The 22,312-nt window shown below is 38.5% G+C and overlaps 1 protein-coding gene across 4 annotated transcripts in view; it reads right to left on the bottom strand.

The window, feature by feature from the left end:
* The window catches only part of PLPPR5 (phospholipid phosphatase related 5), a 77,807-nt gene that overhangs the window by 10,105 nt on the left and 45,390 nt on the right, over positions 1-22,312 (bottom strand). For all 4 annotated transcript variants that reach the window (XM_032118040.1, XM_032118041.1, XM_032118043.1 and 1 more), the window contains 4 exons: positions 13,693-13,825; positions 11,222-11,472; positions 2,170-2,346; positions 424-543 (listed from right to left, as the gene is read on the bottom strand). In XM_032118040.1, coding sequence (XP_031973931.1) covers positions 424-543; positions 2,170-2,346; positions 11,222-11,472; positions 13,693-13,825 — 681 coding nt within the window. The remainder of the gene's footprint in view (positions 1-423; positions 544-2,169; positions 2,347-11,221; positions 11,473-13,692; positions 13,826-22,312) is intronic.

Genomic DNA, 22,312 nt, shown 5'->3' with positions numbered 1-22,312 from the left:
AGACTGCATCCCATGTTCCACACCAGGCTGAGGACATACCACAAACAAATAGGACAAATGCCACTTGGATATGAATTGCAAAGCCCCTTGGGCCAAGGGCTTACTTTCTAAGCACTTCTAAAAACTTTCTAACTTCTTTGGACTATCAGGCAGAGTATTAATCAAACTTACTGGAGGAACACAATGGAAGAGGGCCCCAGATCTACTCAGCCTGACTCCATGGGATTAGCAACAGCTACGGCAGCAAAATGATGATATGAGGAGCCTCCTAAGGGGTGTCACTGAATTAAATTCTTTCCTTCTTTCTCCTTCACTGACATGTCTATTTTAAATCTGATTACCTCGGCACTCTTGTCAGGATAGCTTTTGATTATCCTTCCAGGAAAGCAGCATTTTATTTGTTTTTAAAAAGTCAGACATTACCTTTTCTAAAGGGCTTTCTACTCTGGGTATGCTGATCGTGGGCATCTGGGCCAGATTATCCAGATGAGAATGTTCATGTTCTGGCTGACGTCCTCTGAAGTTATTTACCACACAAACAACCTAGAAGGAATTAGAAGATAAACAGAATACCTAAGGAACAACTCATTTTTTCAAGCTTTGATCCTGAAAATTATAATTAGGCCGAAGTGACACCAGCTTTAGTCACAGCTTTTCAGTAGAAAGACTGAAATGTGAAGTTCGTGTTTTACAGAAAATCCTTAATTAATATTTCAGGACAAAAGACTTTCAACCAATTTATTGGTACACGCATCATTTGAGAACCAAAAAAACCTCTTATCTAAAAGAGAATCCATTACTAAAGCTGCATAATAGAACACCAATTATTATCAATGTCATGAAGAGATGTCTTGCAGCATCACATGGCATTAACCTTAAGCTCCAAGGAAAGCCAATGGCATCTCAGTTTTGATCAGCAAATCTTTTTCAAATGGAAAGTAAGAAAGGGAACAACAAGGCAAGAACCATTCCCAAGACTGAATGTAACTCCAAATCTGCTCAGGGCAGCAGAGATTCTCGCACGGGGACTTAGGAATGTGATATGTAACAGCTTGTGCTTCTACTAATTCCGACACTCAGCAATGTTTGCAAACTGCATTTTCTTCAAAACACAACTAAATTTGATGTCATGCTACTCAAAGGAGTTTATGCAACACACATCACAAAATATAAGAAAAAATGCTGGGACAGATTTCCTCTCTATTCTGTTCTCTTTTATTACTTTAGGGGCATGAACAGAATGGAAAAACTTAAATGTGAACAACCAAATATAACTCCTGGACATTTTGTGTGGAAAGGAACGTTTGGAAACACAAACAGATGTATTTAAAAGGAGACTTGCAGCTACCCTTGCATGTCTAGAAGTGAAAACACCCACCTCAGCCATCCCTGGGAGGGTTCTCAGCCAAACCATGCTTTCAGATCCAAGATCTTGAGACCAAGACCTTGCAATCCAAGAATCAAGCTCAAAAGTATTTTCATGGGGAAAAAGTTCAAAGGTGTATTTAGTATTATTACAAGCTGCCAGGCAGTCAAGCCTACAGGCAGTGAACAGCAGTGACTATTCTATTCTATAGTCTTGCACTGCAGATATTAGTGAAGGTGATTAATAGATTAGAAATAGTTTTCTGACACAGACAGTAGTCATCGGCAACTGTGATTAACAGTCTGGTTTTGGAACACAGCTCCAGAAAAGGAAAAGGCTAAACAAAGATTTTTTTGGCACAGAATAATATAAAATTTCAACATAAACCTGAAGCACTATGAAATAAATTCATTAGGGTTACTGTAAAGCCAGAAAAACAAATTCTACCTATTCCCTGATCAGTGTGGGTATCATTATACTGAATTTAATACTTTATACATCAAATCATAACTATGTTATTCTGAGGAATATATACTTCCTGCCAGCAGGGCTTGCTGCAAAAATTACTGTTTGAAATGCTACAATCTGGTTTATATGGAAATGAAAAGAGATTAACTGGATCAGTCCTTTCTTGACTTCACATTTCTGAGTTTATGTAAATATTACTAAGGAAACTGATGACTAATTAAAAATCCTAAGACGAGAAACATGTCTTTTATTATTTAGTTGTCTGAAGGTTTTTTAGAGATACAAGCTTATACATTGATTTTTTTCAAACAGAAGTGACACAGACACACACTTACCAAAAATACTGCTATAGATATTCCAATTATAAATCCTGCTATTACATCTGACCAGTGATTTCGATACTCTGCTACTCTGTTGATTCCAGTAAGGAAGGCCAAGCACATTAAACCCAAACACAGAACAGGTTTTGCAAGCCTTGTTCCTCTGGCTTTCACTGTGTTGGTGATATACATCTGAAAATTAGAAAGGAAGAAAGTATAAGACTGATGGATATCTCCCACTAATTGGTGAATAAAAGCTCTATATTTTGTTTGAACAGACTACATGTATTTGGCTTTTTTTTTTTTTTCAGAGTGGGGCAGGGTGTAAAGAAACTAGGAAATAGAGTAATAGATAAAGTCATAACACCCTTTTCCTCGGGATATAGAAAAAGAATCAGACCATACAGGAAAACTGCATTTTATATGAACCTGAAAAGCCTACAGAAAACCAGGCAAATTGGACAATCCTATCCAATTACTCTCAGCCTGTGTATTTATTTATTAATGCATAGAAGTAAAGAGACTGATTTTTCACTGTGTAGTGTTGACAGTAATAGAAAAATATCTTCACCCTGAAGTATTATTAGTGCTATTACAAGCTGCCAGGCAGAGCAAGAAAGGGAATATATAAAGACCTTGTTTCTATTAGCAAAAGCCTTTCTTACTTATACACAACTTCTTCATGTGAATAATTAGTGATTTGTCAAAAATCAGTGAAAAGGTGAAAAAACAGTGTCAAAGAGCAATTGAACTAAATGCCAGCATCTACTTTTATAAATACAGTGTAATAGTTCCAATCAGTGCTGAACTTATACAACCCTGTGCTTCACACAAACCAATGCAAATGCTGCAGGTTTTATGCATCAGACTAAGAAATCCATTTGCCCTGCTGCAGTCTAACTCTCCCTGTGCAATACTACTGAATTAAAAGCACTGCCTGATAACAGAGCACCTCTTCTACCCTAAGAGTGCATTAGTGACTATCAGGTTTAACCCAGCACTTTCCAAGCTCTGATAAGCCAATGGAAGAAATTAATATCAAATATTTGACTTTCCATTCTCTGGAATCTTGGCATTAAGACTGCTTGAAACATCTCTCCTCCCCACCCTCCAGAAAAACAAAATTATACTTCAACTAACAAGATTTTTGAGAAAAAAAGTTTCTACTCTCTGCAGAAGATCTTTCTGTAATTAAACAACTGAAACCCCTAAATCTTCAAATTTTAAATAGGATTTAAGTTTTTGAACTGAAGAATGCAAGTATTTCTTACAGATTTTCATCAGAGGCTCCAAGTTTGTAATGCAATCACTTTGAACTGCCAAGGAAAACAGATGAGGCTGCACTGAAGAACCAGTACCACCTCTCTGGCCAACAAATGGCCAATCCTTTTGGTTTGTTTGGGGTTTTTTTTGTACTATCCGAAACCTTGGTGGAATTTACCGGGGAATCCGTTTATCAAGTGCTGCAATAATCCAGCCAAGAAGCAGTTTGGAAAGTGTGGTTACAGTTCCAATAACTGAAGTGAAGAAGTAGTGGTCAGAGCTTTTCTAAAAAGAGTGACATCTGACAGTAGTTTTGTTCAAAACATTAGAGAAAGATCCATGTCTTAGAGGAAGAAACAAAGCTTAATCTTAAAATGGCATCAGAGTAGTGCAACACACAAATCTTCAATGTACTTTATATGATGAACAAGAAACTAGTAGAAAGATTTCCACTAATTCAGACAGAGTAAAGGTTTAGAAAAAAGAGCTTTGGGGTTTATCCCCAAGCCACACGTCTCTGCTCTTCTTCCTAGACCATTTCATGAAGAGTGTTTCTCTCTTTGCTGATTATCCTTTTATCTTAGCTCCTTGTGCTTTTGCAGGTTGTCTTCAGTGAGTTACTCTTACCATGCAGAAAGGTGATAAGAGAACTGCAACCTTAATTTCCAGCTTTTTAGCCCCACTGGTTTTTTCCAAGCTACAGAGTACTGCACACTGAATTAACTCAGCAACCATCTATTTTAGTGAGTCTCATTGCTCTCCTGGATACTACTACCATTATCCACGTTCACACTACATGTTAGGACAGCTGGTGCTAGGAAAAACACTGGAATATTTTTAATACAGAGTAAGAAAATCAAATTTCAAATACAGCTTGGGTGAAGTTGACACAGGGGAGTTAGCAGGAAGCTATCCTGCATTTAATTCTGTATTGTGTTATATTAAATTGAAATAACTACTGAGAAGGAAAAACCTGCTTGTTTAAGGCAGGTCATGGTGACATATTTCAATTATCTGTAACAACTGGTCAGTGCCCAAGAAGATTATCTCAATTTTTAATAAGACAAAACACATTATAGTACAAATTATAGATTCTGCAGTACTTCAATCAAATTTCAACATTTTTAATACAAAGTTGAACCCAAAAAGTGTTCTGCATAAAATTCTCTGAATGTTTTTACAACCAAGCATGTCCTTCAAATCTCTACTCAAAGCACTGAGGAAAAACAATGGCAGATTTATGCTGTACTTCACACAAGTAATAGAGACCTCCATTTGCCAAGTCCCTTCTTTATATGAGCAGTCATGGTTGTCATGCCCAGCTCATTATTTGAAGTAACCTGAGAGTTCTGCCAGCATAGGCACCATTTTTATCTTTTCTTTAAAGAACAGGTACCACTGATGTTAAGAATAGCATTATATTAAAATATAAGAGAATCAACAGAAACAGGCCAAACTTTCCTGAAACAGTGGGACAAAAACTCTGTGTTTGCAAAGCTCTATATAACAAATATAGTCTCCTCCAAGGCAGGATTCACAGATACCCATTTTTAACATTGGCCTCTGGTAGCTCTAGTACAATATATTAACACAGACAACTCAGTCAAAGACCTGATATGCACTAAGAATAAAATAAAATTAAGCAGCTGTTTTCTTCTTGATTCTGGTGGAAAAACTATAAACCAGCACAGTCATTAATTGACAAAGAGTAAACAACCTGTAAAGATGACAGGATTTTTCTTTACTTACTTCTAATAAATATTAAATGCAGTATCAACAAAGGATAACTCAGTGATTTAAAACATTAGTAAAAATGAATGACAACATAACTTTTTACATGGGTCAAGATTTTTACTGAACAACTTCATCTCCATTCCTTTTAAGAACAAAAACTGGGAGAGGAGGAATCTAATGAAAGAAAACTTATAAATTAGTCAACAAAAAGACCAACAGCAGAGATTTTGTATGTAAGGTCAAGGATTGATACAGTAGTTAGAATTACTATAGCAGGCTGCACATTCTCCTGCGACATCAGAACAGTGGTGAATCTTCTCTTGAAGAACTTCTGCTTTCCTTTTTCCTGAAATAAGATTTTAGTATTAAAAGATTAAGAGCTGTCACCAGCACGCAGACACTGGCAAGGAGTCATATGAGGTGGATTGTTACCTTACCACACAAGATAACAATATTTACTAGATTTTCAGAAAAACTCAAGCGTTTGACCTTCAGTCTTCAAAATACTGGAAGTGAAGCTGTAAGAGAGCCTAATAAATTGAAAGAACGCCTTTAATTGAAGTGGGTTTGAAAATAAGAAATCGAAAGAAATTGCCACCATCACCACCACAGACAAAGCAAGCTACCAGAGAGGTTTCTGATGGGACTGACTCAGGCCATAGTGTAAGGAACAACCACAGCCTTGGCATTCAGCCTGTACTGGGAAAGTACTTCAAAGGCGTCATGTTGCAAGTCTCATGTGAAGTTTGTCCTAAATCTCATGCAAACAAAATCATTCCAAAACACGTAAGAAAACAACAGGCACTGCATGTAAAGTGTAGGACAAAGTGGATTCCTGGGTTATGCTGCAAGCTCTTTCTAGGCATCTTTCAGCTACCTTTAGGCCCACCCACACCAGCATCTATGCACACAAACACACGTGTAACAGGTCTCAGAATCCCATTTCAGTTACACTGGAGCACACATCAGGCTGGGTGCTGCAACCAGGAAGGAGGCTAATTTTTCTTGCTGATTTCATCAGCCTGGGGCTCAGGGATTCAGGTAAGGAGATCCCTTCTGTGTTTGCCATTTCATTTCTCCCTGAAGTAGATGGCCTGGGAGACTGACAAAGACCAGTCCATCAATGGGCAGTGAAAAACGACTAGTAAGGCAACAAGAACAATGAGGAACAAATCATTGTACAGTCACCCATCCCAGGCAGCACTTCAAACATAATTTATCTCATGTTTTTTTTTCACTTTTACAATGTGCTAGCATTAAAGAAATATTCTTGAATTATTTAAGTAATATAAGTAATGTTATAAATGTTCCACCCAAGCAATTTTCAATATTCATCAGACCTACAAGAAAAGAGACACTCAGAGATCAAAAAGTTGAAAAGTAGCGGCCTGTTGTAGTCTATAACCAGGTTCTGTGCTTAGTTAGAATCCTGTCTGACAATCTAAAATCTTTTCAGCTTCCTTTGGTAACAATTAATGGGTCAAACTATTTCTAGAGCAAACCAAAGTCATATTCTCGACTCATCTGGGTCCTTCTGCCCACTGAAGATTTCTTTTAGTGTTTCTGAAGCCTCCTCCAGCTTTCTCTACATGTTTTGATCAAATTATTTATGACCCTAGACAAAAATTAGCTTTCAAAGTCAGGGGCCTGGCTTGGCAAAAGGAAAAGAAAGCTCTAGAATTCTGGACCTTACTATTAATTTTCCCACTAAAAACTCCCCCACAGCTGTAACTGTAAAACAACTGGGGAAGGAAAGAGGTATCTTTCACTGTACCAAGACTATAAGATAGACCCAGAGGGTTTTTTCTTAAGGAACTGGATTGTAATGAAGAGGTGACTGACATGAAATTTCTAGAGGTCTTTAGATAAATTCCTGGATCAAGTGGTAATGTTATTATTTGGTCTGAAAGAAACCAATACACTCAATATGTGAACCTCATGACATACGTTCTATTATCAGTATTGAAGGATACTGATACTTGCTGCACCAGATACTAAAAAGAAATCCCACTGTCCCTGAAAGGCAGCGAAAAGAATCCTTTCATTTCCTAACAAAAAATAGACAACAAAGTCAACTCAATGAGGTGGCTCTGCTACCCCTTTTCCTCCTGAACACTTCCTTAGGTCTGTCACAGAGGCCTATCATGCCTTCACCAGCTGCCCATTTAGCTGGAATCTACCAGGTACTTCAAGACAAAGGAAAGGTGAGACAACACCTACACTTATAACTGGATCAAGGAGTGACACTGAGAAGAATATCACCATGTTGCCAGCACTGTTACCCACATTGCCTTGTTGTCTTTTCCCAGTAACTTATAAACACACTAAACAGCAAAAACAATGCAGCAAAATGCCAGGAGCAAGAGCCTTGCAGAAAATGTGATCATGGGCCAAACAAAAGCTCTGCACAGAGGAAAAAATTATTTGCAGGCTTTATCTGCTAGTCCTGTCTGAGGTCACAGCTGAGGCCAAGGGCTCACAGTACAAAGCAGTAATAGCTGCCTACAGGGCTTAAGGGTTATGTCAATTACCAAGGCACGAAGGCTGTTCCTCTATCGTTACAAACCCAAAGCAAGTCTGAAATGTGTGTGCTAACACAAAGCTCAAACACTACTCTACCCAACTGCTCTTGTCCACTGCAATGAGAGCAACAAAAAAAGTGCAAAACTTTACAGAATGAATTAAAATTTCCTTTAAACTACAGCTACCAATGACCAATCCTCTAGGTCTGCAGCACCAAAGGACAACTGTTAGTCACAGGTTTTATATTTACATCTATGGGAATATGCTACCTACATCTACATATATCACTTCGAAATCCTACCAAAAAAAGACTCATGACTTCCACTTTCTGTGTCTCAGTTGTGGAAAACACCCCAAGTATGTGCATACTTGGCTGCTTCAAAACTTACCTCTAACTGTCCAGGCTATGTCAGCCTATGCATAACAAAACGTGACTTATACAATTATATATATTTTTAATAAGGTTGCACTGTTTGCCTTAATACCTATGTAGCAAACACTGTTCCAGCTGAGAAAGGGTGAATTGAAATGCTGATAAGAAATGAAAGCAGATGCAGTCAACTTATGAACCCAACTCAAGCAAAAACAAACAAACAAACAAAAAATCTCCAAGGAGATCAGAGCAGATACTTAAGGAAAAATCCAGGCACCAGCCAGATTAGAGATTTCAGAACAGATTTACAGTAGTTCTTTTTGAAAACACTGGTACACTGGGAAGAATGAACCTGAAAGTCTGAAGAAGAAAGGTAATGCATCATTGAGAACATCTGTGTTTGGAGCAAGGCAGAGAAAACACCTAACCACAGCACTGCCATTCAACATTTCCATTGCCAAGTCTCTCTTGATAGGTACTCTCCTGAAGTAAGTAATGGAGGCAAACATTAAAAAAGGTCTAAACATTAGCAAAACAACTGTTTCAAAATGACTGTACTTTCAAGCAGGAAGGGAATTCTGAGTTACCATAGCAGCCACCCACTCTCAAAAGAGGGGAGAGGGGAAAAATGGAAGACTCAAGAACTTAGATGAAAAAAGGAGCTATTGTTAACAAGACAATATGCACAGACACTAGGTGATAAGAACATGGCTGCACTTAAATGGAATGAGACAGGGGAATCATTAGATAAAGCACAGGCTTTCTTTCTAAATGGGTTGATTGGTGAAATCACACAAGTCTAAAAGCATTTACTTCACTACCTCGGAGAGCAAGGACCTTTGGGTCAGCTCTTAGTGTGGTTTTTTGTCTTTAAGTTGGTTTCGTTTTGTGCACAGCTGCCTGAAATATCCAGGGAAGATTCCATAACAATCTCTCCCTCTCTCCAAAATTTCTGTTAACCAGAGAGAAAGCACATTTTGTACCAAAGATTATATGCTAATGAAACAGTGAGTAATATATGGAGGTCTTTATGTCCATGCTCTCAATAACTGTTGTAGCATGGCTCCTACAAAGACTAGGCTACTGTTTTAAATCTTCTACTCCATTGAACAGTGATGAGAAAATTGTTATTTAGGGCCAACTATCCTGATAAACATCATGGCAGTGTAAGGACATGACCCCAAATATTAGAACACTGAATTTTTTTTTCCCTTGGAGTGTAATAAACAGTATTTTTAGCTTCAGTCATGCAGTAGGATTTAAGAAAAAAAAAAACAACCTGCCAATATTGTAACAAGGAGCTACTATAGGAACTCAGAAATCCTAAGAGTAGTTTATAGTGCTTTAGTTAAATGATAGCAGTGTCAAGCACCATGCAGCAGTGCAGTAATGACATAGGATATATTCATTTCTGCAGTTACTGAAAGAGCAAACAGTAATGAAATGGATCTCAGCAGCTTTAATTTTTTATATTGCTAACTGTATATTGACCACAGACAAGGTTTGCATAAAGTATTCTTGCTCATGTCAAAAGCTTTATATTAGGTATTAAACCTTACCGATGTCTACTTTTTGTTTTTAAAATGTATTAATACTATTTTACTTTCTGCTTTGCAGTAGCTGAATAGTCGGTTTCCTAGTTACTCTGACTCATGGCAACAGTGGAAATCCAACTTCACAGATGGATGAGAAAAATAGGAGCAATTAAAATGAAAAATTCTGAGTATTTTCTAAAATAGCTTGCATCATATTTAGAGCATTTCAGCCTTAGATATCTCCCCAAATAAAGACAATACTAGTAGAAGACTTATACTCGCCTCAAGTTAGAATAGAATATTAGAATAGAATATTGTTCATCTCTTATTTGCAGACAACACCTGCCTGTACTAACTGATCATCAATATCTCTTAAACAGACATTGCTCACAAGGAACCTTTGGTAAATGCTACCATCAGTGCTGCAGATTTTAAGCAACTGGTTCTAAAACCATATGCAGAAGCACTGAGTTGACACACTGTCTGTGGATGGGGCTGGGATCTTTGCCATATTGTCAAGTATCAGTTTCCAGATCAATCAGGAATTAAAAGTTGGCTCATTTGGTATGTGCTCAAAAGCAACACACACTCACACGTGTGTCTACATGTGCATATACACACACATCAATAGGCAGGCCACTGTCCAAATACTCAGGGAATGTAAGGGATGACTCCTGCAATGACCACAAAGGTACACACAGCTGTCTAGTTTCCCACTGACACTATGAAGGCAGCCCTGGGCTCATCCAAAGGGCTGCAAAAGGCTGTGATTACCAGTGCAGGTCAGGTAAGACATAGGCATGTGCTGGGGAGAATTTGTCCCCGGCACAGGAACAAGATGTGCTCCTGCTTAAGGCTAGAATGATAAGCATTCCAAACTAAGCCAGAGTTACACTTCAGCGAGAGTAAATGGTCACTCTTCCTCTCCCCTGCCCCTCCACAACCTATACAACAGCTCTGATGCCTGCCAGCAAGCACCAGTTTTTATCCCAGCACTGTTCATCACTCCCTATAAAATAGAGGAGAGAGGGGAAAAAAGGGTCGATTGTCTTGTAGCCCACTGTATTGCATAACAAGAGCCAAACTGACTTTGCATGAACAATGAGGTACCTATAAATACCAATTCTGGTACCAAAAGACACACAGGGATCTTGGGAAACCTGCAGAGATCAGACATACATATAGCTAGCTCACCCTTCTGCTTCACCTCACCAAAGCATATGGCCATGTGCAATTCTGCTGATCTGCACTGGGTTAAAACACTGAGAGGTACCACTACCAGACAGAGGAAATGCCAAGCCTTACTCCTTAGCACCCAGCAAAGGATTGTCCAAACACTCTGGAAATGGGGAAAAAGAAAACCAAGGAACTGGTTATCTTCAATCTACAGATTATACCCTTTATAGACAACTTGCCCTCTCTTAGTATTGTCTTGGCTTTCAAGGCTTGGAAACCACTACACCTTGTCAGAATTAAGCCAAATGAATCATTCTCACAGTAAGTCACAGCAGGTTTACATATAAAAAAATCAGCCAATATTTTGGGCCTTATCTTCTACCCATTCCTCCCTCCTCCCCCTGACAGTGCAAGTCATTTGCTTTCAAAAAAATAGTGACATTAAATGGTATAATATACTTACAGCCAGATACATAGCTGCATATATGCTTAGTGCTGCTTCTTTGGATGGGAAAGTCTTTCTGGCTTTCATGATAAGGTCTGGATTTCCAGTACAGGCATGTACGCTACTGATGAATTGTGTATACTGTTTACATCCAAGTGCTGTATAGTTGGGCTTACAAAGTGCAAGGAAATGGGGTGCAAGATTCCCTGTTACTACTTGTCCAGCATTTACAAAGATGTCCGTAGCAAACAGTCCAAATGCGTAAATTCCTAAAGAGGGAAACAAAGAGTTACATTTCCAGACAATTTATAGTATTTATCACAGCAGCATACCAGCTTCTTCCATTCAAGAACATGAAAAATCCTCCCATGTACTGTACCCTAAAGACCACAGTTCATGCTGAAGATAGCATTTTCCTACAAAACTGCAGCAACAACACTGCAATGTTCCCACACACCTGATGTCTCTCCCATCTTTCATAGGAACACCTACCCCTTGTGCAAGTAGCTTGCTTTCCTAGGGCCCATAGCCATGCATGTCCCCTGTTTGGGGTAGTTGGCTTTACTGGTACCTAACTTTTGCCACTAAACAGAAGTGACAGAGGGAAATTCTTTACCCTATAAATCTGCTTGAAAACCAAGGTCAGACCCTGATGGAGAAGGAACTTGGAAAGTCATAACACAAACTGGACAAACTTTTTTTTTCTCTTGCATCTGTAAAGAAGATAAAGTACTGAATAATTCAAGATTGCCATGCATGAGTTGTCTTCATCTGCCTGCTACTGGGTAAATCTCTATGCATGGCATATTAATCACAGTATCAACACAGTGAGCTAAAGATTTATATATTTGAGGAGCTACTTATGCTAAAGAGTTTTTTCAATCAGACATATCAGTGAGGCATTAAGCACATGTACTCAATCATTAGAATGTAAATGCATGTATCTGATTACTTAAAAGAAAACAGATTCCTGATATTCTGAGGTCCCTCTCTACCCTTTTGCAAATAGAAAATGAGCTCTGTAAATAGAAAAAGAACATGCAAACACAGCACCCTGACCAGCAGGAAAAGCTAGTGGCTGCTTGTTCCAATTCCACCTGAGCTACAGATTTCCTCCTGTATTTCCATGGGCAAATCACCTTACCTTTCCCATACTCCACTGTGAATATAGAGTGAGTTCTGGCAAATCCCAGTTTCATGAGGCACTATGAGGACTTTGATGGATCAACATCACAGCAGACATAATTCCACAGAAACATGCATTTATACAGGTCAGGCTTTTTTTCTTAGCAAAGCTAGAGGACCAAGGCTGATTTCTGGGATCCTGGCTGGTCAACAATGTTGCACTAATGTTAACTCCCCCCAAGATGCTAGACTCTGGTGAGCAGCACGTTGTGCCTGGTTAAATCACTTCACAGAAGGGCCTTTCAGCCAGTCCCGAGGGTGTGCACTGCACAAGATCACACACATCACTCTGTGGGAGCACAATGGGTAGCTATGCCTCATCTGCTGGAACAGCGAAGAGGCCTTTGTTCACTCCTGCCATCCCTACCAAATTTTCTTTTGCTTCTGTGAGGAAAGAAGGGACCACTTAGTGGGAAGAACATTCAGGCACTGATTACACAGAGAGGAACTGGAGTGGGAGGAGCTCCTTATCATCACTCCCCACCTCCTCCAGACCTATGCAAGACAGTCTCCTTCTCACCAGGAGCAATGGCACTCTGGGAAGGCAGGCAAAGTTGTCACACAAACACTGCAAATACAGACACAGCTGCACATGCCCTCCCTCACCCTGAGACTGGGGTACACAGCAGGATTAGCCGCCCCAAGGCTTCATTCCTCCAGCTGTTTCCTTTAGATGCAACCACGAGAGAAGCAAACAGCAGAACTGAGCCCTGCTATGGCATCCCTGCATGTATTAAAAAGCAGCATCTGGAAATGTTCAATACACATTTTGAGTGGTGGGACTTCTCCCTCCAAACACATTTAGAACAAACTAAGAGAAAACATGACACCTAGCATCTACTAAAGTCAGTGGGGGAGTTTCAGCCAAAACCAGTGTAGCATGGATTTTTTACAGTTTTCTGCTAGACACTATAATACAATATCCAGGCTAAGACAGCACCTAAATCAACTTAGCTTCAAAGACACATTTAAATCCCAATGTCTTCAACTTTGGGGTGTGTGTGTTTACTATTACCTATAGATATGGCACAAGGATACTTTCTCTACTTCACCCTGCTTCAGGCCTGCTAGTTATTTTTCCCCTGCAGTCCCAGCTTTTTCTACTTTTACTGCTGTTTCTGCAACTGTTTTTAAATCCAAACTTCCAAAAAGCTTCATTTGCTACCTAAAAGGAAAACTGCACCTCAGTTAAAACTACACATGAAATGTTATATGGTTATCTGAGTATTTTCCCCAGGTAAAAATTAAGACATAATTGATCACTCTCACCATACAGAAAATGAAAGCAGTAATTTTGCTCATACCAAGGAATCTGATGGTCCTGCGTACCAGTGGATTTATATAACAACAGTCTCCAGTTAATATTGTTTTTTCTTGGTTTTCAAAATCCTTTGTAGCTAACTGTAGACAAAAGACTGCAGTTTCTCCAACGATAATCTTAGGGGAGGAGAAAAAAGGGGAGAGAAATGGTACATCAGATTACAGCAAGTAAAATACACTAATATTACAGAGACAGACATCTCATCTTAAAGAAACAAGACCAAACCAGCACAAAAGACAGCATAAGTGAATCAAGTTCTGTACATTAATCTTCTTATGAGGGAAATATGCCTTATGGCTTCCTTTATTTTATTTGCCTTAAAAGAGAATAAATTACTACATTACTACAGGATTTGTAGTCGACATAACATAACCTAGTTTTCCGGATGAGGGGAAAGAGAAAGAAATCTGTTAGTTCAAGGACAACATAATGCACAAGATCTGGACCAAAGAAAAGCCCTAATCCTGGAAGATGCTGAACATTTCAGTTCCCATATGGCATTCACTGACACTCAGCACTTCGCAGGGTCGAGCTTTAAATTTTGGACTATGGTAGAGAGAAAGGGAAAAAAAAAAGTCGTAACAGAGCTCCTGTTCACATCAGAGGTTTAGTTTGCCTCGAGGTACTTAACAGGGTTTGATTCACATTTTGCTAGCTAAATTTATCAAGTCTGGCTTTAGCTCTGTTCCTCATGCTTGAATGAAGTGTCACCACTGATATTTTAACATTAAGAATGGCCTGTTTCACATTCACTCCACCAAAATAGAGTTCTCACGTCTGTATATTGTTCACATTATGGTTGGCAAAAAATAAACAGAAAAATCACAAAATGAGAAAAAATATATTTGGAATGTTAAGTATCTTCTCTAGGTGGTGTATTTGCCTGTACAACAAAACATGACCTTTAATTTATTCACTACAATTAAGGATTGAGACTTTATGCCAAAGCCAAGACTTTAAGCAGGTATCTATCTAAAACTACGACACTGAAGCTTTATGGCAGGCAACAAGGGTATAATTGAAAAGTAGAATAGAAGGGTCAAATACTGACCACTGGATTCTAACCTTGATTCACTGTGGGACTTGCAGGCAAGGCCCTTCCACTCCTCTACATGAAAAGCTTAAAGCTTATTGATAGGTACATCACACTTTGATCAACAGGAATGAAGACCACCAAACCGAAATCTTAATACTACACAAATACAAGAAATAATGCCATCAAATCTGATTAATTGCTGAGGTTTTCTAAACCTTTGACCTAGCAGGAAGATATAAATCTTTTCATATATCATAATAGGTCTGAACAGTTCTACAAAACAAAATAATCTATGGGCACTGGCTCATGTGCACATTTTGTTGTCAACAGGAAGGATGCAATTAATGACCTTCCTTAGTTGTTTGTAGATTATGCAGATACCTTTGGGCTAAATTGTGGAGGAAAATGGTACTTACAAATAATGTGGTCCAAGTAACAAAAATAACTCTGGAGGCAAGTGTGTTAAAAGCAAAATTTAATTTGTCACCAAAGCAGTCATTTTCTATTACTTTAGACTGGCTTCAGATGCTAGTGGAATTTTTAGATGAAACAGAAATTTCAATACCTGAAATAACAAATATCCTCTCTCTCGTGATGTAAGCAAATTTTCAGCCTAGTGAAGTAGAATTTCTTCATCTATAATTAACAAATGATCAGTATACATGAAAAATAATTCAACCTTGAATTCAAGATCATCCAAATTACGACAAGGAAAATTCAACCTAGTGATCCCTATAGCTCTCATGAAGAAACATACCAAAAAAATCAGTTTTAATGCGATTCATAAAGGTGACAACAGAAACACTAATATTTTTACTGTGAGTCACAGTAATGCTTTTCTTTCCTCTCAAGGACTAGGCAATCTGAATACAGTCAGATTCTGCCTTTAATTCTTTTTGCAAAACTCAATAGATTTCAGTAAAATTTTCACAGATTTTGAAACTCCAAGAAAGAGCAGAATTCAGCACAAAGGAAGCATCTGTGATATACAGTGCTCAACCTTTTGCAAGAACACCAAGAGTGCCAGAAGCTTAACTCTCCAGCTCTGAGCAGAGACTCTGAATCTGCTGATCTAAGAATAAAGGTCGTCTTCTTGGCTGGTAGGGAAGCTGGGATTTACTAAAGGGAGAACTGCTTGTTCAGTTATAGGAAAGGAGATCCTCACTGCCAGCAATCTGTCTTCATCAGCTGCATCTAGATCCTTGCTGCTGCCAACACTTTCTTCTTATTACACTTCCTGTCTTTGATGGTGACCTGTATGAAGAAAACCCTCTGTTCCAAGAATAGCAGGGAGCAGCATTCAAGTTCTTAGCTGAACAAGAATACTCTTAGGGTGGGCACGTAGGTGCAAGGGTCAGAAGGATGTGGAATTCTGCTAAGGACAAAACCCCTGCTACAGAAGGCCTAGCGCTCTACTGTCAGAAGCAATCAGAGAGGGGAATGCCACTAAGCACACAAGGCATTCATCTCTATGCTTCCATGGATCCGCTTCGATAGAATCCTTCTAGAATCTGGCAATAAATACAGGTTCTTTATTTTTCTGTACTGGCAGCTCAGCTAAAGCTGTTCTCCTTCCTCCATCCTTCAGCAGAAGCACTGCTCATCTCAATAATCAGCCTATTGATGCTTCAGAAATGGAAGAAAAATCCTTTTCAATCTCAATAAATCCCAGGAGAAACTCTGTTTCACAGTGCAATTCCTTCCCCCCCTTCTCTCCAGCATCACTGGCAATAATCAGCTCTACAGGGCAGAGGAAAAGGAGAGCGACATCCTCCCTGCACTTTACAACAATTTGTATGCCTGGGATATTCCTGGAAGGAATAATTTCTGTATTCTGCTGGCATGGGCACCACTGTTGGCCCTTCCACTGCATATGCAAGTTGCAACCAGCCAACAAAAGACATTTAATTTAACAGAATTATTTGTGTATATCTTTTCTAAGTCTTGGGGAAAAAGGTTTTGGCATATTCCAAAACTGGCAGTGAAAGATTGCACTGGAGAATGTTCTGACAACATAAATGTCTGGACAAAACTACACAAGTTCAGGCATAGAAATATAATTTGCAGTGAAAGAGTGGATATTAGAAGCATCTTTTACCTTATTCTAACAGCATCATACTACTTTAGATCACTGTACAAATTTCCCAAAGGTATGTATTAAAATTCTTAGCTCACAGATATTTTAACAGTTGTTAAAACCAGGGGAGGTCATCCTTCCCTAAGGGTCAGAAAACCTTTTGACATATAGCTACAGCATATAAAGTATAAGGAAAAGAACAATTCTCATCTAAGTCTAACAATACAAAGTGCAGGCTTTCCAGTATTCTGAAGAACACATGTATAAACAACTTGCAGAGTCCTTAGATAAAAACACAGTATACATGAATGTTGCAAGGAGGAACAAGACAAGAACGATCATTTATTCTTACGGAAGCACATGAAAAATATTAACCCAGCAAAAATTAAATTACGGAAGTTCTTGGAACCATCTCCATGGCAATCACATCCTGTCTATGATGTGACAACCCATTTGACAGCCAGAATTTGAGAGGGATGAGATCTAAAATTAATATTTCTTCTTGTTTCACCCCTTAACTCCTGATTAATATATTAGCTGATGGATTTTCATGGTGTGTTTATACTAGTAGTACGTTTTTTGCATTTATTGCCAACCACCTAATACCTGTCCCTTTCCTTGTTTTCTTCTCAGGACTCTTACAGTATTTTGCACATATTCCCTACACTGATTCCTTCCTCCCAAGTAAGTCCAGGTTTTTTTCTGTATTAGTCACTTTTCTGAATCCAGGCAAGCTGTGCCTAGTTTTAGCACTGCATGTCAATTTAAAAATCTAATTTCTCCTTCCCCAAATGATCCATCCAGTATATTCTTAACTTGGTTCTAAATTCTGAGTTCTTTTCAACTTGAAATGTCAACCCTGACTCATTCCAAATATTAGAGCTAGAGCAGCTCTGACTTGGTTAAACTGACTCCATAAACAAAATTCCCCTAGTGTCTGCTATGGTTTACAACAGCCAGCACCTATATAAATAAATTACCTTAAATCTGATCTTCTTAAGATACTAATGAGGTTTATTCTATGGCCTATCCTTCTCATATATTTCACATAACTCCCTATAAAGCCCCAGGACTCAAATGAGACTTAAACATTCATATGGATGACAAAATATCTGAGGGTACGTGAATATGTTTAAACAAGCCAAATCCTGAAATGTAAGGTTGATAATCTCTATTAGGGATTAGGAAATAAATTTCTGTGTATACAGTCATAGACGTTTCCAGCTAACACCTACTTTAGGCTACACAAGTGTTCAAGAAATATTTCACACAGGCTGGGAATGTCATAGAATACACGATTCCCTCTCTACCAATTCTCAGGGTTATGCTGTAACTACAGCAACCACTCAGATAGATGAGTAACACTGAAAGTGTTACTGCATTAAAAAGACCACTAAATATTCATCCATGTCCTCAACTTGTCAAGCGAAGAACAACATTTTACAATACTGTGCATTGTAGTTTCTCTTCTGACTTAGTTTCATTCATTGTGTTTCTCTCATTTAGGCATGACTTGAACACTAACCAAGGCTTCTATGAGGCCATCTTCAAGAAATAACCTTTGGGGAATGAGCACCTCAGGCAGGCCCTAGCTCTGCTTTTCTCTCTAGAATGAGCTCCCTTGCTCTTCCTTATCAGGAGAGAAGGGACGGTAGGAAATGGAGCTAAAAATCTTGGGGATGATTTATGTACCTCTAGGAAAATTGTTATCAATTAAATTGCATGGCCTCCCTACTCATTTCACTTATGAGTTCCCACTTGGTGTGATGCAGATCTCTTCTAAAAATATGGCTTCTATATGCTTTGTTATCCTTGCTCTTTACCTTGGTTTCTTAACTTTTGAGACCATGGGCTATTCCTGGCCTATTTCCTCTTTAAAAATGCCATCCATGTACCAATGAGTGTTGTTGCCTCAGAGTTTGGGAAATCTAGCAACATAAACTTTGGCCTTTAGTGATGCTGAAAGTAAAGCTCCACTCTCCGCTTGAAGCTGAAATTGTTGAGTGAGGTGACAGCCCTGGCAGGAAAAGCAGCAACAGTATTTCCAGCAGTAGCAATTTCAAGTTCATTATGCAGAGCTTTCCCTTGAGGCCATTTTCTTTGTGTTTTTCTCGTTCTCATTGCTTCCTGCTTGCTTAAACTGACAGCAAATGCCCTGGTCGATTTTCAGAGAAGTACATTTTCTATAGTAACAAATGACCAGTAGTTTTGCAGAAAATGAAAAAATAAATCCTAGATAAAACTGTGTGGTATTGATTAAATACAAAATATCCTCTCTTGCATTCAGCATGGGGATATAGGTCCATACTGCATACCAGCTTCTGAAGGTCTACAAAAAAGACGTGAAAAGAAAATTGCTTTTCTAGAGAATGATTTTGAAAAAAAGTACTCAGCCTTTTGAGCCTGCAAATTTTGTTTTAAAAATATGTACTCCCCTTTTTTTTTTTTTGAGAAAAATACTAAAATTTAGTATATTTGGCCATGTCCATTTACAGAAGAAAAATAGCAGTAAAAGATTACATATCTAATAGCGAAATATTATCTGTTTCACTTATTTCTCTGTAGTGCAGAGTATGGCTATATACTACTAAACAGTAATATAACTTCTGACAGGAACAAATATTCTTTACTGCCCTTTCTAATACATTGTAGACATACTCGGTATGTAACAATGGTAAAGGCTGCTCTCCCCATGAAGACTTTACTGCTATTTGAAAGCAAGAGGCACATAATAACCAAGCATTTATAAGCAGGAAGCCAGAAATGAACCACATGAGAACATAATCACAGAGACATGGACTTCATCATTCATTGAATTATCTTAATTCACTACCACATGAGAGGAAAAAAATGAAATATTTTGAAGTACACAGTCTCTTAAGAGGTTCCTTTTTTCCTTTTTTTCCTTAACTGAGCAATTGATCATGTGTGCAGAAGGCATCTCCTCTGGAGCCCATCTGTGGTGTCCAACAGGCAAAGCCCCTGCAGAGCAGCACCAGGGCTGAAATCACACACCACCAGAGCAAAGGTTGGTTATGTAAAAGGCCATTTTGAGAAACAGGTACCAAGTCCCACTATGCTGAGCGTAACTGAGAGAAGGTCTTGTGCCATCACCAGAGGGCCAGACCACAACTCCTGACACACGAGAGCAAGGCCTTGCATGGCACTCGGTGCTCCGGGCCGGAGGCAGGGGATGCAGCGCACAGCCCATGCGGCGTGCCCGCCCTGCCGGGCTCCACCTCCACACTGTGCTCTGCATGCAGCCCACTCCACCCACTCTGTGTGCCATCACAGCTCCTGCTCCTGTCTGCTGAACCTTTTGTATCTCTGTCAGATGAAGAACATGCAGCTGCTCAGCACTGCAGCTCTCCAGGCGATTAGAAACGGCCAGGACACAAGGGAAACACACTCAGGAACGCCAGTGTGGCAGACTGGGGGGCCAAGTAGGTGTCTGGCACCTGGCTCTAAAACTATCTAAATGTTTAAATGTTTGGCCCAGTTTTACAATGCTGACACGAGTATTCTTGCTGAACACATTGCAAGAGGTAGTAGATAAGAGAAATTCATGAGAATTCTTGCCCATGCATCGAGCATTTCTAATTTTAAAAAATAACATCCAAAAACTAGGAAAAAAATGTTAATCTAGAGAAAATCTCTGCATCTAAAAAAAACCCCTAGTAAATGGTGAGGGAAAGAGAGAAAAATTAATTCAAGACTGCCTTCTAAAGGCATAAATTCAAATTTCAAACTGTGAAGTTACTTTATACTCCAGATAAGGTTCTTATCATAGGAAATTCTTACAGTTTTTAAATTGTTCTCATTTTCTTTTTACAAAAACCAAGGATGCCATAACACAAAGTTTCCAAACTCCACACTTTACAAACACACCTCCATAGGAAAATGAGTTGTAATACGACCAGAGATTAGTTAATTTTAGTCTCCTGATCTCTAACTGATACTTGAAAAAGGTTGTTGTTAAATACAATTATTTCATTAAGGAGTTTGAAAAAGAATTCTATATCAAATTTTTTCATTTTTCTCAGGCACTTAACTTCAACTTTTAAAATACTGTGATATTTGTGAAGGAAAAACAAAATGTTCAAAGCTCTATGATTTATCTTCTCTATTAGAAGATGAATTTCATATATTCATCTCTGCCTTCAGCTGTATCAAGGAAGTCTTCCATTGGACTTCCAGTGACACATGTGGAAAAAACTGTGGTTCTTTATTACCTGGCCTTGGTGAACCCCTTTGTTTCTTCACTGCCCAAGAAAACTGTACATTGTTCTATCTGATGAGGGAGATTGGTGTCCTAACCCTTCTGTGCATATTGAAAATATGATTCCTTGATAAAGACAATACCAGTGCTTATGACACCCATAGCAATGATCACTTCCAACCACAATGTTACTTTATATTTTAAGCCTTAGGTGATCTACGCAACTGCGCTTTTCTACCCAGGACGAACATTCAATTGGAAAATTCAACATAAACGGTCTTTCATCCCTGTTTGAATAAAATCTGATCACATAAAAGGCATCTCTTAAAGATTCTGGTCACAAAGTAGTGGTTTTACAGTCAGTATATGACTGTAGCCAACTGTTCTCAGAGGCTCAGAAGAAGGAGAATATCTGTATTTCCTGCTTTTCCCACTGTCTTACTTCTAGCTCACTTCTACTCAAGGCCAGACACATTTTGCAGATATATTATTCCTGAGATCAGTTCAAGGAAAGCCACTTTCACTAAATTGCCATTGCCATCAAACAATGGAAAATGGAGGACCAAACGCTGTAACAGTATAAGCACACCGTGTTTTAATAGAGCTATGAGAAAAACATGCTGTACATAAGATTAATAGCTATAAGAGTCCACAAAAATTGTTTTCTGGATTTTTGTGGCAAAAAAAGTATGTCTACAAAACATATACAATTGGTTTATTACTTATGTTTATTATTATCAACTAGTATTTGATTCAAAATTATAAATTTAAGTAGCTCAAAATTAATTCTAAACTTCTTATTAAAAATCATCTTCACAATAAAATAGCTCTCTTTGAAATCACATAAGTAGCTCCACTCCTAATTATAGTGGCTTCTGTATAAGCATCTCTTCCTTTACCATTATCTTAGGCTACAGTATAATTGCCAACAAATGAAATACATTAAGGTCATTAACCTTTTCCAGCTGAAATCAAAAGTAATAACCCCACTAGCTTCAACAGGAGCTGGATTAGTTGTGAAAACTTACAGCACCCTAGAGTAAGAGCGGTACCTCAACCAAAGTCCAGAAACAGGTCTTAGCTAAGAATACTGTCCCAAGAAAACAATAAAACAAAACTAGGAAGACAATCCAATTTTACAGGGAAGCAGTACCAAATATTTGAGAAAGAGGTTTAACAGGTCAGATAAATCAGAAAGATAAGTCAACAAATGTAATGCCCGCTCTTTAATGTACTATTTTAAAGTCATACTTCTAATATACTTTGTCTTT

Source organism: Corvus moneduloides, chromosome 9 (genome assembly GCF_009650955.1).
Source record: "Corvus moneduloides isolate bCorMon1 chromosome 9, bCorMon1.pri, whole genome shotgun sequence".
Classification (NCBI taxonomy): Eukaryota; Metazoa; Chordata; class Aves; order Passeriformes; family Corvidae; genus Corvus; species Corvus moneduloides.
This window is presented reverse-complemented; position numbering and strand designations above follow the sequence as displayed.